At 42.3% G+C, this 16,343-nt stretch overlaps 1 protein-coding gene across 5 annotated transcripts in view; it reads left to right on the top strand.

Annotated features, from left to right (window-relative positions):
• TUBD1 (tubulin delta 1) overlaps positions 1 to 16,343 on the top strand; it is a 36,868-nt gene that overhangs the window by 9,900 nt on the left and 10,625 nt on the right. For 4 of the 5 annotated variants that reach the window (XM_040640918.1, XM_008695465.2, XM_008695464.2 and 1 more), the window contains 3 exons: positions 1,599 to 1,815; positions 2,934 to 3,165; positions 9,144 to 9,308. In XM_040640918.1, coding sequence (XP_040496852.1) covers positions 1,599 to 1,815; positions 2,934 to 3,165; positions 9,144 to 9,308 — 614 coding nt within the window. The remainder of the gene's footprint in view (positions 1 to 1,598; positions 1,816 to 2,933; positions 3,166 to 9,143; positions 9,309 to 16,343) is intronic. The other variant, XM_040640919.1, reaches the window with a different exon arrangement.

The following is a 16,343-nucleotide window of genomic DNA, read 5'->3' as shown; positions in this document are numbered from 1 at the left end:
ATTTCTGTCCTTAGGGATTCTATATTCTCAGTAACCTTTTCGTTAATAGTTTTTTCAATTCTACTCATCATTTTGACCATCGTTACTCTGAATTCCATTTCTGATAATTTGGTTACATCCATATCCATTATTTCTGTGGCAGAGGCCACAGAATCACTGTCTTTTCTTTGCTGGGGGGGGCTTCTCCTTCTTGTCATTCTGATGAAGAGAGGTTGCGGGGTTTCCAGAGCCCAAATTATTGACTGGGTCCCAGGCCGTGCCCCTTGTTTTATAGGGATCTTAGGGATGTGGGCTTCTTCTTTAAAGATTTTATTTATTTATTTATGTGGCAGCCAACCAGCGAGAGAGGGAACAGAAGCAGGGGAGTGGGAGAGGAAGAAGCAGGCTCCCAGCGGAGGAGCCCGATGAGGGACTCCTTTCCGGAACGCCGGGATCACGCCCTAAGCCGAAGGCAGGCGCTCAATGACTGCGCCACCCAGGCGCCCGGGTTGTGGGCTTCTTGATTTTTCAGCCTGCCTTCTGTGTTCTGGGGGAGGGGCCTGCCGCGCCAATACTCAGGCAACCCTGTTTGGGTAGAGTCTCCGTGTCCCCTGCGAGGGAGGATGGGGATGGGCACTCTCTGAGCCGGTATTTCCAGGCTTTTGTTCTCTGGCGGCTTTCCCTGGCGGTTTGCTGTGCCTCTTCTGAGAGTCAGAGCAGCAGCGGCCAAATTTCAGCCTCTGTCACAGAACAGAGGGATTGCGGCCCGTTCTCTACTAATGTTCTGGCCACTTTAACTCTGTTTCTGTTGGTGCTGCTCAACCCTGCAGCGTCCCGGGATGTGCGCCCCACACCCGGCTGCCCCAGCCTCACTTCCAGGGCCGGGCGCGTCTCAGTCCTGTGTTTTCAACGCCGCCGCCAGCCGCCCGCACGCTCCGGAGCTCCCGGTCTCGGTCTGGATCCAGTGAGCGCACCGGGATTCCGTGTTCGCGAGATGCCTGGTGGCGCGCGCACTCCGGCTCACGGTCTCAGCTGCTGTTTTGTGGGTGCCGACCTCGAGCCCGTCTCCGCTCTCCTGCAGGTGGCTGCCGCTTCCGGTGCCCCAACGCAGCGGCTCCCCTCCCCTTCCGTTTATCTTCCGATAGTTCCAAAAATAAAGCATGGCTCCCCGCTTCGTACCTCAATACTCAGCGCTGGAGATGTTCATTTGTAGAGATCCAGATGCGTCTTCCTGCGTCTCAGGCTGGTTCCGTGGTTGTTTAGGCTGGTCTGGTACCTATCCAGCTCGACTCGGAGGACCGGCTGAAAACGGTGTCTCCTACTCCTCCGCCATCTTAACTCCTCCTCCAATAAGTTTTTTCTTTAGCCACAGGAATGGCCTATAGAAGAGAATTTTCTGTACCCAGTAACTTCACTCTCCCAACAGTCCTATTCACCTGTTCGATATATTTAACGTGTATATTTTCAATTTTATCTATCAGGGCATCTGTACCTTTCATGAGAGCTAGTTCACATCCATGGGTTTAAAAAACCTTCTCTGTCCTATATGTTCCTCTCTGCATTGCCTCTTTCTGAGTAAACTGAAAGGCGTTTGTATTTGTTTCTTTTGTGTTGCATAGTTACTCTGTTCATGGACCCAGGCATGAAGAAGCTATAATGAACCTAATCCAGAAGGAAGTGGAGAAATGTGACTCCTTGAGTGGTTTTTTCATCATAATGAGTATGGCTGGGGGCACAGGATCAGGGCTAGGAGCCTTTGTTACACAGAATTTACAAGATCAGTACTCAAACTCTTTGAAAATGAATCAGATTATATGGCCTTATGGAACTGGTGAGGTATGAACATGTTAATTGAAAAATTTTACATTTTGGGGGGCGCCTGGCTGGCTGGAAAAGAGTATGACTCTTGATCTCAGGGTTGTGAGTCTGAGCCTCATGTGAGGTATAGAGATTACTTAAATAAAGCTAAAAAAAAAAAAGAAGGAAAGAAAGAAAAAGAAAACTAGGTATTTTGTATTCTTTGCAGTGAGATAAATATAGGTAAAAGATTGATCTCACCCTTTCTTTGGAAATGTCAAGTTACCACATCAGGAGTCCTTCATTATGTAATAGAGTACTTTTGTAAACAATTCATTTAACTTTGCTTAAGCTTTTCCAAACAAATGAGGTGTCCTTGTTTTAAAAAATTCCAGAGGAGGGGCGCCTGGGTGGCACAGAGGTTAAGCAGCTGCCTTCGGCTCAGGGCGTGATCCCAGCGTTCTGGGATCGAGCCCCACATCACACTCCTCTGCTATGAGCCTGCTTCTTCCTCTCCCACTCCCCCTGCTTGTGTTCCCTCTCTCGCTGGCTGTCTCTCTCTCTGTCAAATAAATAAATAAAATCTTTAAAAAAAAAAAAATTCTAGAGGAGACAGTTGTACATATTCTCTCAGGATCCCATTCCTGGGTTAATCCCTGCGGCTATAGTATGTAAAGAAGGGACCTCGACCTCATGTTGGGGTTCATCGAGCCATTGCCAGCCTTCAAAGAATTTTCCTTTCTTTACATTGAGAGGAAATTTCTATATAGGTCAATTTCCTGTTGATCAGCCTTGTAAGAGAAATAATAAAGTGGAGATGAGTTAAGTGACTGTAGGAAATGCTGTAGCAAGAAAGTGTAATAATAGATAGTAATAACCACTGTTTTTTGAGCCCTTACTGTATACAGGACACTGTTCTAAGTGCTGCACTTGCATTCTGTCATTAATCCTTACAACTCTAGGAGCTGGTATAGTTATTATCCCTGCTGTACAAGCGAGAAGACTGAGGCTTGGAGAGATTACATAACTTGTCCAAGATCATACAGCTAGAAAGTGACAGAGCCGGGATTTGAACCCAGGCAGGATGTCCTTAGAATCTACCCTCTTAACCTCTCTTTAATCTTGCCTTTCTTTTTTTCTGACCTGTTTCTCTCCAGGTTATTGTCCAGAACTACAACTCCGTTTTGACTCTTTCTCACTTGTACCGATCTTCAGACGCCCTCCTTGTTCATGAAAATGATGCTGTTCATAAGATCTGTGCGAAACTGATGAACATCAAGCAGATCTCCTTTAGCGACATAAACCAAGTCCTTGCACATCAGTTGGGAAGTGTGTTCCAGCCTACTTATTCTGTGGAAGGCTCATGTCACTACAGACGAAATCCATTAGGTATTTGTCCTCTTGTATGTAATTTGTAGGAAAGTCTTATGTTCTGAAAGCCTCACAGTTACTCGCCACTGGCTCCTCCTCTCTGTCCGAGGATACACTCAGGTTTCCCTCTTCTCAAAAACCTTCCCAAGAGCTGCGTTCCTCTCCAACTATCTTATTGAAGTTTTGGGAACTTACTAAATTTCTGAAGAGTGGTGATACCCATTGACTCCATTCTTCAGGATTCTTTCTCTTCTTCTTCTTCTTCTTTTTTTACAGCAACTTTGGTATATAATTCACATACCATATAATTCACTCATTTAAAATGTACGATTCCATTTTTAGCATATTCACAAAGTTGTACAACCATCATCTCATCACCCCATAAAGAAGCCCATCATTCTTTTTTCAGCTTGTCAAGTGGTGCCTTATTAATTCAAGTCATCTAGATGCAAATATCTCCACAATCTATACCTTCCTCAGTCCTAATCTCCTTCCCAAATAGTCACCTATCCCAGTTTTCTTAATTGCCGCCTTATTCTTTAAATTTGGATTGTTCTGAATGGATCCATCTTTTTTTTTCCTGCCCTCTCTCCCCAGCTCCCTATTCCTCAATTTCTATTACCTGGATTTCTCCCACTGTCCTCGTATCTCATCAGTATACTCAGACCTGTTAGTGCCATCTCTGCCATCTGCCTGTGTTCTTTCCTCCTTCCATGTCTGTCTGACATCAATATCTCTCAACTAATACTGCATACTCTCTCTGAATACAAAGTAAACTAGCCTCTTTCTATTCCTTCTCTCTCTCTCTCTCTGGCATAAAAACAGAGCTTACATCAAACTGACATTCCTATCTTAAGGTGGTCCTAACCCTACATTCCTTCCTGCCTGCCTCTTCCCCTGCAGTCCATCTTGCACACTGACTGCAGAAGAGCCTCCTCACTGCACAGATTTTAGTACTCTCCTGTTCATCCTGTGGCCACATTTGTCAGAATTCCTTAGCCTGGCCTCCACGTTATGCCCTGAACTCTAACTTTCTAGCTTCATTACCTCCTGCCTCCTCTGCATGGATCCCCGTCTACTTTTCATCCTGTCTCCACTGTCTTCCTTCAGTCTGCTACTTTCCAGCCCTGATCCCTTTGCTCAGTGTTCCTTCTCCTTAGTAATCACTTCCTCCTTCCCTTCATCCCCTCTATTGAAACCTTAACTCATCCTTCAGTGTCCAAGTCAAGTGATAATTTTTCTATAAAACTTTCCTACTGAGGCCTTTACCTAAAAGAACCCTCTTTTCTCTGAACTTTAGGGCATTCTCTATCTCTTTTATGTCATTTAATATTTTTTACCTTTATTATTTCTTTAATTGTGTTTGCTTACCTTTAAAAGTAATGGGTGCCTGGTGGCTCAGTCGGTTGAGCATCTGCCTTCGGTTCAGGTCATGATCTCAGGGTCCTGGGATCGAGCCCTACATTGGGCTGCCTGCTCAGCGGGAAGTCTGCTTCTCCCTCTCCCTCTGCTGCTCTCCCTGCTTATGATCTCCCTGCTTGTGCTCTCTTGCATATGCTCTCTCTCCCTAATGAATGGATAAAATCTTTTTTAAAAAATTAAAAAATAAAAATTTAAAAAATAAAAGTCACACACAAACACACACCTATTCAAAGAGTGCAAAAGAATATGCAGTCAAAAGTAAGTGTCCTTCTCCCCCTTTCCCAGATGCTACCACTGTAACTAACGCCATGTGTTTCCTTAGAGGGGAATTCTGTCATGTGCATATTGTGTATTCCCACTCGTTTGCAGCTTCCTTGGAGACATGTATCTTATTAATTTCTGTGCATGTCATAGTACTTATCGTATTGCACATCTGTTCCCTCAGCCAATATTTATTGACTTCCTGCTATGTGCCAGTCGCTATGCTAAATGTCAGGGATCCCATGGGAGCCAAAGGAGACATTGTGTTCACTGTGAGATGGGAAGGAGAGACATTAAACAAATAAATTACACCAAGAATATAGAATTAAAAACCGAGTTAAGTGCTCTGAAGGAACGAAGTACAGTTTCAAGAGAATATGTCACGAAGGAATCAGACTTGGGCTGCAGGGGCAGAGAATGCTGCCCTGAGGAAATAACACTTGAGCCAAGAGCTGGATATGGACTCGGACATGACTTAGCCAGGGGAGGGAATAGAGAGTAGCATGTGCAGAGGGAACAGCACGTGCAAAGGCCTTGCAGCAGAAGGAAGCCTGGCACATCAAACAGAGAGAAATCCAGTGGCACTGGAGTGCAGAGAATGGTGTAGGGGGTGGCTGAAATCAGAGGCTAACATGGTGAACAGGGGCAGGGCTTGCAGGTCCTCGTAAGCCATTTAGAGGCCTTCCTCATCACCCAAAGAAAAGGGGAAAATTTTAAGCAGGTTGGTGACATAATCACTTTTACTTTTGAAAAAGTAAGTATCCACTGGACTGCCTGTGGATAGCTGATTGGAGGTTGAGTCTGCAGGCTTGTGTAGTCATTCCTCATTGGACCTCACTGAGAAAGTAAAGGCAGTTAGTCACACAGGAGCTTTCTCGACTTCCCCACTATGTCTGCAAACCTTACTGTGCCGTCTGGGCTCACCTTTGCACTTCACCTGTGTCACAGTGAAAGAAGTGTCCTGCTCCTATCAAAGGCCAGTCTCTCGCTTGGCTTCCATTCCCTCTCCTTTCTCAGGGACTTAATTCCTCACTCATCTCTCATCCTCCATGCCTCTTTGCTGGATTACTGCCATTACAACAACTCTATGGCATCTCTCACACGGAAAATACCCTCCTTTGACCTCACCTCTAGTGATTGAACCTATTTCTCTGTTATTCTTTAGAACAACGCAAGGGTGTCTGCCCTTGCTGTCCTCCTGATCTCTTTACTTTTCAGCCCACTCTGCTCTAGTTTCTCCCCCACCACTTTTATGAAATTGCTTTTTATAAGCCACAAGCATGTCCACATCACCAAATTCAGTGGACATTTTGCTGTCCTTATTTCCATCGACCTGTCAGTAGAATTTGGCATGGCTGACCTTTGGTCTTCCAAACCTTCTCTTTGTCTTTTGTGACAGCTCCTGATTTTCCTTCTATCTCAATGACCACTCCTTTTATTCCCTTCTTTTCTCCTCTTTTGGCTCCTCTATCTTTTCCCAAGCTCTAAATGCTGGTCTTGGACCCTCTCCCTGATAACTGGCCCACTGCCATGGCGATAAACGCCATTTGTATTCTCCAGCCTGCCGGTTTATCTCCAACTCCAACCAATTCCCTTAGCTCCAGATTTCTATATCCGGCAGCCTTCCTGTATGACATCTGTATGTATACATTTCATGGACATCCCAAACATAATGTGTCTGAAACAGAGAGCTTTCTCCCAGAAGCTTGTTTCTTTCTCAGTCCTTCAGTTGCTCAATTTTAAAATCTTAGGCCCAGGGCTCCATGGAGCCTACAAAAAAAAAAAAAAAAAGGGTTCTAAAATCTTAGGTCCAGCTTTCTTACAGTGAGGCTCTGTGAAGGCAAGGCCCTGTCTACCTTGCTCACCACCATGCCCCCTATCCTCAGAACAGCGCCTCCCCTATAATAGGTCCTCGCTAAAGGGGACTAAACAAATGGAGCTACCGAGGATGGATTTGAGAGCAACTGGAGGTGGGGTAAAGTGCACAAGACTGGGTGATGGATTGGATCTGGAAAATGACAGAAAGGGTGGTATAGGGCAGAATTCGTGGGGCCCTGGTTTGCATAACAGTGTAGATTGTAGTGCTGTTCAGTAGAGCTGGGAATGCTGAAAAAGGATGTGGTTTGTGGGGCACAGTACAGGGCATGGAAAGAGGTGGGTCTTAGACATGTTGAGTGTGAAGTGCCTTTGCCATATCGAAATGGAAATGTCATGTGGGGAGTTGGCTGGAGGGCAGCTAACCTGGTCTTGCCACTTCAACCTTTGCCAGCCCACAGCCTTTCCTTAAGTATAGCAGTCAGACTGAACTCTGGCTTTACTTGTCTAAAAGGTTAATTCCTGTTAGATCCTGTTACTTTCCTACTCAGGACCTTCAAGAGGTTTCCCATCTCACCCAGAGTTAAACCCAAAGTCCTTGGAATCACCTGTAAGGCTTTGCTCTGTCTGGTTTCCCACTGCTTTCTTGATCTTATATCCTGCTACTCACTGTCTTCCAGCCACATGGGCCTCCATGCCGTTTCTCAGGTATGTCTGCTGTGCTCCAGAGTCTCTGCCCCAAACGACCTCAGATATCCACATGGCTCCACTCAGGTGTTTGAGGAGATGGCACCTTTACAACAAAGCATCAGCGTTAGTGGGCACCAGTGTTTGGCATCTCAATTCTGAGGGGTCGCATCTGTGAGATGGGGTGACTTGCTACAGCTGTGCTCTGACAGGCACAGAGAATGTGAGGAGTGGGACTGATCCAAGCTTGGATTTTCACTAGAAAGATCTGATGAAGAGACAAGGGCAAGTAGCTGGGTAAGGAGAGAAGTGAAGCAAGGGGGAAGACTAATGGACTGAGAAGTCAGGAAGTCCATGAATTTGTTTGTCTTAGTCCATTTAGGCTGCTGTAACAAAAGTGCTATATCCTAGGTGACTTACAAACAACATAAATTCATTTCTCGTGGTTTTGGAGGCCGGAAAGTCTAAGATCAAAGCACCAGTAGTAGTGTCTGGTAAGGGCCAGCGTCCTGGTTCTCAGATGGACGTCTTCTCACCGTGTCCTCACACAGCAGGAAGAGCTAGAGAGCTCAGTAGGGCCCCTTTTATAAGGGCACTAATCCCATTCATGAGGGCTCCACCCTTACCACACTAGCACCTTGGGGGTTAGGATTTCAGTGTATGATTTTGAGGGGGGAACAAACCTTTAGTGCATAATAGGGTCTCAACAAGGTCCCAGACTGGTTAAAATGAAAGTGGGTGAACAAGAAGGCTGGAGGGAAAAGTAGACTGTGACAATGAATAATTCATGTGTTAGTGCTCAGGCTGTGTCTGTTGACTGTTGTTTATTTGTGCTGTGCAATAGAATTCAGCTCTAGGTATTTTGCAGAAAAGGACTCTTACGTTTAGAGGAAACTCCATTAGCCATAAGATCAATCTGTACAGCACTTTGTAGATGTTTATGTCAAAAATTGTTCTTTTCCTTAGGATATAGGATATGAGTTTGTACTATTATAAAATTTACATTTCATGTTGTTAAAGTAACATATTTTTCCTTCTCCTCTAGTTTTTTTCTATAAATATATAAAACAGCTCAGAATGCAAAACAAATTAGCCTTTCTCCATAATCCTGTTTCATTACAAATAAAAGTTTCTAAAGATAGACATATTCCTGTCTTCAGGAGTCACTGATCTTGTCTTTTTTCCTAGTGGAGTTTAATTTAAAAGGTTCTGATTATCATTTAACTAGATAAAATAAGAGATCTAGGAAAATTTCTTTCTTTTTTTTTTTTTTTTTAAGATTTTATATATTTATTTGACAGAGAGACAGCCAGTGAGAAAGGGAACACAGGCAGAGGGAGCAGGAGAGGAAGAAGCAGGCTCCCAGCGGATGAGCCTGATGTGGGGCTCGATCCCATGACTCTGGGATCACGCCCTGAGCCAAAGGTGCCCCAATCTAGGAAAATTTCTAAAGGAATATTTAGTGAATATAGAATGACGATAAAGGCATAGTAGCTCTCATGCTTACTTTATTTTCCTGGAGTGTAGCTAAATATTTCATTCATGTTTCCAGTTTCTTAGCTTCTAAATTCTTGTTTCCTTTTTGGCAAAGTGTCTTTTCTCACTCATGCTAAAATAGGTGCCAAAATATGTGATCTGAAATAGACATTGTCTCTGAAATTTTATTTACGTTTTTAAATTTAAGCAATTCTGGCTTTGGAGGAGAAAATATGTTTGGCCCCCAAAACCATCAAACTACAGTTGTATATGGGCCAATGGAAACATTATGGAATTTAAAAGTTTAGTTCAGATTTTTTTTTTTTTCTTTACAGGAGACTTAATGGAGAATTTGGTTCCCCATCCTGAGTTCAAGATGCTGGGTATTCGTAACATTCCTCAAATGTCAGAGAACTCACTGGCATACAGCACGTTTACTTGGGCCGGCCTCCTCAAACATCTGAGACAGATGCTCATTTCTAATTCAAAATTGGAAGAAGGTAAGGGTATTTTAAAAATATGCAGGCCGCAAGCTGGGAAAAGTGCCTGTACTGGAATTCTCAATATAAACTTTCTCGGCCAGTTGAAATAATGGTGCCTTCTTCTGGTCAGGGAGGCTCCTACAGAAACTCACCAGGACATCCCCAGAGGGTTTCTTAATCACTTCACATTTTCATTTCCCAAAAATGAAAAATATTTCAGAGGAGCGTGACATTTATTTATTTTTTTTTAGTTTGTTTGTTTGTTTATTTTTAGTAATCTCTACACCCAACGTGGGGCTCAAACTCACTAACCTGAGATCAAGAGTCACATGCCAGCTGCCCCTATTTTATTTTATTTCATTTTTATCAAAGTGACATATGAACATAGTTTTTAAAAAATCAAATAGTCAAAACTCATCTAAGCATATACTTATATCCGTACATTGCATTGTATGTAGATTTTCTAATTTTTTTAAAAAAGCCGAGTAACTGTCTAATATGAACTTATAATGAGGAAAAGAGTAGTTCCCTGTCCTAAACGTCCCCACTGCCCCAATGAAACTACTTTTCAATGTTTAAGCTGTTTTTTTCTGGAATCCCCCTCCATATTTCTAAGTATCTTGCTTATGCTCTTACTTATTTTATTTTCCGAATTTAGATATTATCAATTGCCTTCCTAATGTGAAATTGAGAATTGAATCTGCTTATACATCCTCTGTACACACACACACACACACACACACACACACACTCTCTCTCTCTCGCTCCCTCTCTCCCCCATCCCTTCCTCACTCCTCCCAATATGGTTATACACATACCTTTGAATCAGATTAGTTTTCAGTGTTTGTATTACTTTTGATAGGTAAATATTATTTACAGTTGAGCCATGTACTGTATACATGGATTAAATTTTATTTCATGTACAGTTAATTTTTTTCTTCCTCTGGTTAATAATTACACTTATTTGGGGGCACTTGTCTGGCTCAGTCACTAGAGCATGCAACTTGTGTTTGAACCCCACACCGGGTGTAGAGAATACTTTACAAAAGTTAGACCTATTTGGTCAATATTCTGTGTGCCTATCACTCATCTATCCCTAAATTTTTTCCATAAAAATGAATCCCTTCTTAACATGTTCAAACCCGTCAGGTAGTCTCTTCCTTTCATTATCTGCTTGGAAATGTCCCTTTTGGAGACCTCACCTTCTTGTTGCTGCCCTGATTGCTCTCCAGGCTTGGTTAGCAGCCAGCACTGACATCTCTGCTTCATTCTGTATTCCGTCTGATTTCCTAGATTTCACATCTGCCTTTTGTTGTTGTTGTTGTTGTTAGTTTATTCGCTCATGTGATAGATCACACTGTCCAGGAGCTTCCTAAGAAAAAGTACAGGGAAGGTAAAAAATATTTTGAAGCTATAAATGTCATTATTCTGCCCTTACATTTGATTGCTAGTTTGCTCAGGTATAGGATCTGAGGGTGGGGAATCATTTTTGCTTGGAATTTTGAAGGCGTTGTTCTACTGTTTTCCAGCTTCCAGTGTTGCTGTGAAGTCCCATGTCAATCTGATTCCTAATCCTGTTTTGTTCTCTCTTGAATCTTTAAGGATTTCCTCTTTGTCTCTTAACATTCTGGAATTCCTTACTGTGGATCTTCCATTGATCTCAGTAGAATGTAAGCTTTAGAAGGGCAGAGATTTCTGTTTCGTTTACTCCAGCGCCCGTAGTTTGGCGGAGGCCAGAGCCTCAATGGTTTAGCCTTTCCTGAGCAGGCGGCTTCTAGGACAAAGGGGGCACGCCCTCTGCTGCCGGGAGTGAGGAAGCATCTCGGGCTCTCGCCACTTCGCCTGCAGATTTTTAACTAATCCTCCGGTTTCTCCCTCTTTTAGAAGTGCCTGGTCGGCTTCCAGGACCTCCACTGGGGACAGAAATCTCAGCTTTCCCTGGCTGCTAGTCAGCCACCGCTGGTTCATTTGCTTGCCAGCTTCCAAAATGTTGTTCGCATTATCTTCTCTTCCCTTCCCTGTTTTCTTGTTTATGCCTTTTAAAAATGTCCCTGTAATTGTCTTGTTAGTGAGATTTTGGGAGAGAGTGACAGTAGACTGGTATGTCAGTCTGTCTTGTTTAACTGGAAATCACTATTATTAGTAATTATTTGAGTAGCATATATTTTATGACAAATAACAATGACTTAGGTTTCAATACTGTGAAAGTGGATGGATTTCCTCTACAATTTATGTACTAGTGATACCTGATGGATTTTAGATCATAGTGCCTGAGGTTTGGAGAGAAATAGAAAGGTCACATCGTAAAGGAATGCTTACCAAATGTTTTGGCCTCAGTACCTGTTTTTCTAGTAATACCTGTTAACATCTCAAGGAACACAGTGTTCCTCGGGATATAGTAGAAGACGTGCTGCTCTGAGCTCTCTTAGGTCAATAAACCACAGTTTGCTTAGTCATTTTCCCACGCAGAACCTTGAGTGTCGACATTTCTTCACAGTTATAGATACAGCTTTGAACATACAAATATTTTCAAAAAATGAGTATATGTGAAAAAAATGAGTATATATGAATAAATATATTTATGTCGCTAATCAGGTTGAGACAAATAGCTTTAAAAATCTTCGTATATTCTCAGGGGCGCCTGGGTGGCTCAGTCATTAAGCATCTGCCTTCAGCTCAGGTCATGATTCCAGGGTCCTGGGATCGAGCCCCACGTCAGGCTCCCTGCTCAGCAGGAAGTTTGCTTCTCCCTCCCCAGCTCCCCCTGCTTGTGTTCCCTCTTTTGCTGTCTCTCTCCGTCAAATAAATAAATAAAATCTTAAAAAAAAAAAAAATCTTCCTATATTATCAGACAGCTCCATATGAAGATTGACTCTGTTAATATCACCATTAGCCATGTATCTGTTTCCACATGTCCTAGCAACAGAAGGAATGAGTGATCCCAGAGGGAGCCAGGCAGAACTTATGATGTTTTTTATGACCTGGCTTTGGAAGTGACACACCATTTTTTTTTTAAGTTTTAATTTTATTTAATTTCTACACCCAATATGGGGCTTGAACTCACAGCCCTGAGATCAAGAGTCACATGCTCCAGTGACTGAGCCAGCCAGGAGCCCCCACATGCCATCATTTCTGTATCATCCACTTGGTCATTAAGGTTATTAAGCCCTATGCCGTGTGGGAGGGCACCACACAAGGGCCTCAGTACCAGGAAGGAAGGGTCACTGGGGTTCATCTTGGAGCCTGGCTACCACTCTCTGCCCTCTGTCTCCTACTGAATCGTATCTTCCCATATGCAGAATGGACTTAATCCCTCCCAAAGCCCTTTAAAAGCAATCAGGCTAAATTCCAGAATCTTGTCATCTAAAAGCAGGTCCATGTATATACGATTTTTTGAGTATAGCTGTTTGTTTTTTGAGTTTGCTTTTGTGTTTGTTTGTTTGAGTATAGTTCTTTGAGTACAGGCACTTCCCCCCAACCCCCGATCAATAGACAATGGTGAAACAGGCATAGCATTAACTGGTAGACAGCCTCCTTAGAAAGGGGGAAATGGAAGGCATATAGGATTCGCTGGCCCTTAATTCAGCAGGGCACATCCTGGCAGTTTCTTGATTACAATGTAAGGCCTACAAATAATTTTTCATGGCTTTTGGCTTGGCTCTCTGAACCAAGCTAAATTATAATTTTATTTGTTTATTTTATTTTATTTTTAAGTAAACTCTACCCACAACGTGGGGCTTGATATCACAACCCCAAGATCAAGAGTTGCCTGCTCGGGGCACCTGGGTGGCTCAGTTGGTTAAGCATCTGCCTTAGGCTCAGGTCATGATGCCAGGGTCCTGAAATGGAGCCCTGCATCGGGCTCCTTGGTCAGCGGGGAGTCTGCTTCTCCCTCTCCCTCTGCCTGCTTCTCCCTCTGCTTGTGCTGTCTCTCTCTTTCTGTCAAATGAATAAAATCTTTAAAAAAGAAAAAGGGAGGGAGGGAGAGAGGGAGGAACGTCTCCTAAAGCCATCTGCCCTGCTTCAATCAAGACTTTTTGCCCTCTGCAACCAGGGTACACTTGTCATCCTGGATATTCTCTTTGCCTGTCTCCTGGGTTGGATATTCTGCTGTGAAGATTTAGGCAAAGCCCAAGTGATCTGGGGAAAGAGGAGGGGAGGGGTCATGGTTTTTCTGGGTTTCACTAGATCTCTCTGGTTTCAATATGTACCTTACCCTTAACTCTGCCTTGTGTTCTCCAGACCAGAGACCCTCAATCATATCCTCTCCAGAAAATAAACCTTTAGTTTTATGCTAGGATAGAGAAGAGGCATTCATCATTGTAAACAGACAAGTTTAGCAACATTCCTTAATCAGGAGTCAAACGTAGATGGTTCTCTACGTGATAGCAAAGCTAGTTTAGGAGCCAATGGCTTAGTGTTTTCATGGGTTCTCTTAAAGAATGCTGCATCACCAATGCTCTGGAGAGACAGAGGACAATAATGTGTGAAAAAACACTGACATCATTAATGCTGAAAAAACACTGACATCATTAATGCTGAGTCAAAAAGTGAGAAAGTCACTGAATGTGAAAACATTTTAGGAAAACCTTAACCAATTTATTTTGTTACATGTATTTTTTATGGATGCTCAAGGATGATATGATTTTTAAAAATCTAAACCTAATTTACTCTAAAAGAACTCTTCAATAAGTATAAAATTTAATGAGCTAAGTGAATCATTTAATTGACATAATTTGACAACACTTTTTTTTCCTTATAATCAATGGTGTCTTAGATGGAAGGAAATACAACGTTATGGATTTATATCCCTTTTTTGTTACATGGGTTGCAAATGTTTTTCTCCATCATTTTAGTCTTTTGTGTGGTATTTTTCACCATATGGAGGTTTTTCATTTTTATGTGAGTGAACTCGTATATCTTCCTATTTTATAGATTCTGAGCCTTGCCTCAGATATAAAATATTCTTTAGTATTCCCCAGTATTTTTATAGTTTTATGTTCAATATTTAAGTTTTAACCCATCTGGGGCTTATTTTTATTTCTGATAATGCCTTTTTTGTTACTTCTCTTCCCATTTTAAATTTTATTTGCTTGGCTTTTCCCTTTTCATTTTTTAACATTAGTTTTTCAAGGGCTAAAACTTTAGAAGGCCTCATTTCTTTTCTCTTTTTGACACTTTATTTATTTATTTATTTATTTATTTATTTATTTTTGAAACTTTTAGATAGAGTTGATTACTTTTTATTTCTAAGTAATATAGAATGATGGATTTTCTAACAAATACAGCTTTTAGAGAGGCCTGAGTGGCTCAGTCAGTTAAGCGTCTGCCTTCGGCTCAGGTCGTGATCTCAGGGTTCTGGGATCGAGCCCCACATCAGGCTCCTTGCTCAGTGGAGAGTCTGCTTCTCCCTCTGCCTGCTGCTCCCCCTGTTTGTGCTCTCTCTCTCTGCCAAATATATTAAACTTTAAAAAAATACAGCTTTTACGGTAGGTCATAAATTTTTAAATACCTTTACTGAGATGTGATTTATATACCATATGTTTCACCTATGATAAGAGTATAATTCGGTGGTTTTTTAAGTAAATTTGCAGAGTTATGCAACCATTATCATAAGCCAGGTTTTTTTTTTTTTAAGATTTTATTTATTTTTTTATTTGAGGGAGAGAGAGAGCACAAGCAGGAGAGTGGTAGAGGGAGAGAGAGAAGCAGGCTCCCATTGAGCAGGGAGTCTGATGTTGGCTCGATCCCAGGACCTTGGTATCATGACCTGAGCCAAAGGCAGACGCTTAACCCATTGAGCCACCCAGGTGCCCCAATCACAAGCCAGTTGTAGAACATGTCCATCACCTCAAAAGGATCCTTGTGTTCATTTGCAGTCAGTTCCAACTTTTATTGCTAGTCCCAAACAACCACTGGTGTGCTTTCTGTCTCTATAGATTTGCCTGTTTTGAACGTATCATATAAATGGAGTTCGACAATACAGTCTTCTGTGTCTGACCTTTTTCACTTCGTGTCTTTGAGGTTCATCCACATTGTAGTATGTATCAGTAGTTCAGTCTTTTGTATTGCTGAACAGTATTTCATTAGATGGATATACCGCATTTTGTTCAGATGCCCACCAGTTGATGAGCATGTAGCTTGTTTTCACTTTGCGTCTACCGTGAGTAATGCTGCCGTGTACATTGTACGCGTTCTTTGTGTGGATATATGTTTTCAGTCTCCTGATGATATAGTTATAAGTGGCATTGCTGGGTCAAAGGATAAGTCTGTGTTTAACTGCTATACTCTTTCCAAAGTGGCTGCACCATTTTACATTCCCACAAACAGTTCAAGAGGGTTTCAGTTTTTCCACAGCCTTGCTAACATCTGACGGTAGTCGTTTTGGTTATAGCCATTCTGATAGGTGTGAGGTAGTGTCTCCTTGTGGTTTCGGTTTGCATTTTCCTAATGACCGTGCTATTGAGCATCTTTTCATGTTGCTGTTAGATTCGTTTATCTTCTTCAGTGAAGTTTCTATTCAAATATCTTTCCGATTTTTAAATTGGCTTGTTTGTCTTATTATTGAGTTCGGCATGCCAAAAGTTTTGGTTTCTTGTGTTTCTATTTTTGTTGAAAATCAATGTTACCGTTTGCCGAATTTTATCCCTATCCTACGTATACTTTAAGAATATTTTATTTTTTTTAATTTAAATTCAATTAACCAACACATAGTACGTCATTAGTTTCAGATGTAGTGTTCAGTAATTCATCAGTTGCATATAACACCCAGTGCTCATCACATCACGTGCCCTCCTTAATGCCCATCACCCAGTTACGCCATAGCCCCACCCCCCACCCCTCCAGCAACCCTCAGTGTGTTTCCCATAGTTAAGAGTCTCTCATGGTTTGTCTCTCTCTCATTTCTTCCCATTCAGTTTTCCCTCCCTTCCCTTATGGTCCTCTGCACTGTTTCTTATATTCCGCATATGAGTGAAAGCGTATGATTATTGTCTTTCTCCAACTGACTTATTTCACTCAGCATAATACCCTCCAGTTCCTGGTAAGTATTCA

This window comes from Ursus maritimus, unplaced genomic scaffold (genome assembly GCF_017311325.1).
Source record: "Ursus maritimus isolate PB19 unplaced genomic scaffold, ASM1731132v1 scaffold_24, whole genome shotgun sequence".
NCBI lineage: Eukaryota > Metazoa > Chordata > Mammalia > Carnivora > Ursidae > Ursus > Ursus maritimus.
Note: the sequence above shows the minus strand (reverse complement) of the source record. Positions and strands in the feature narration are given on the sequence as shown.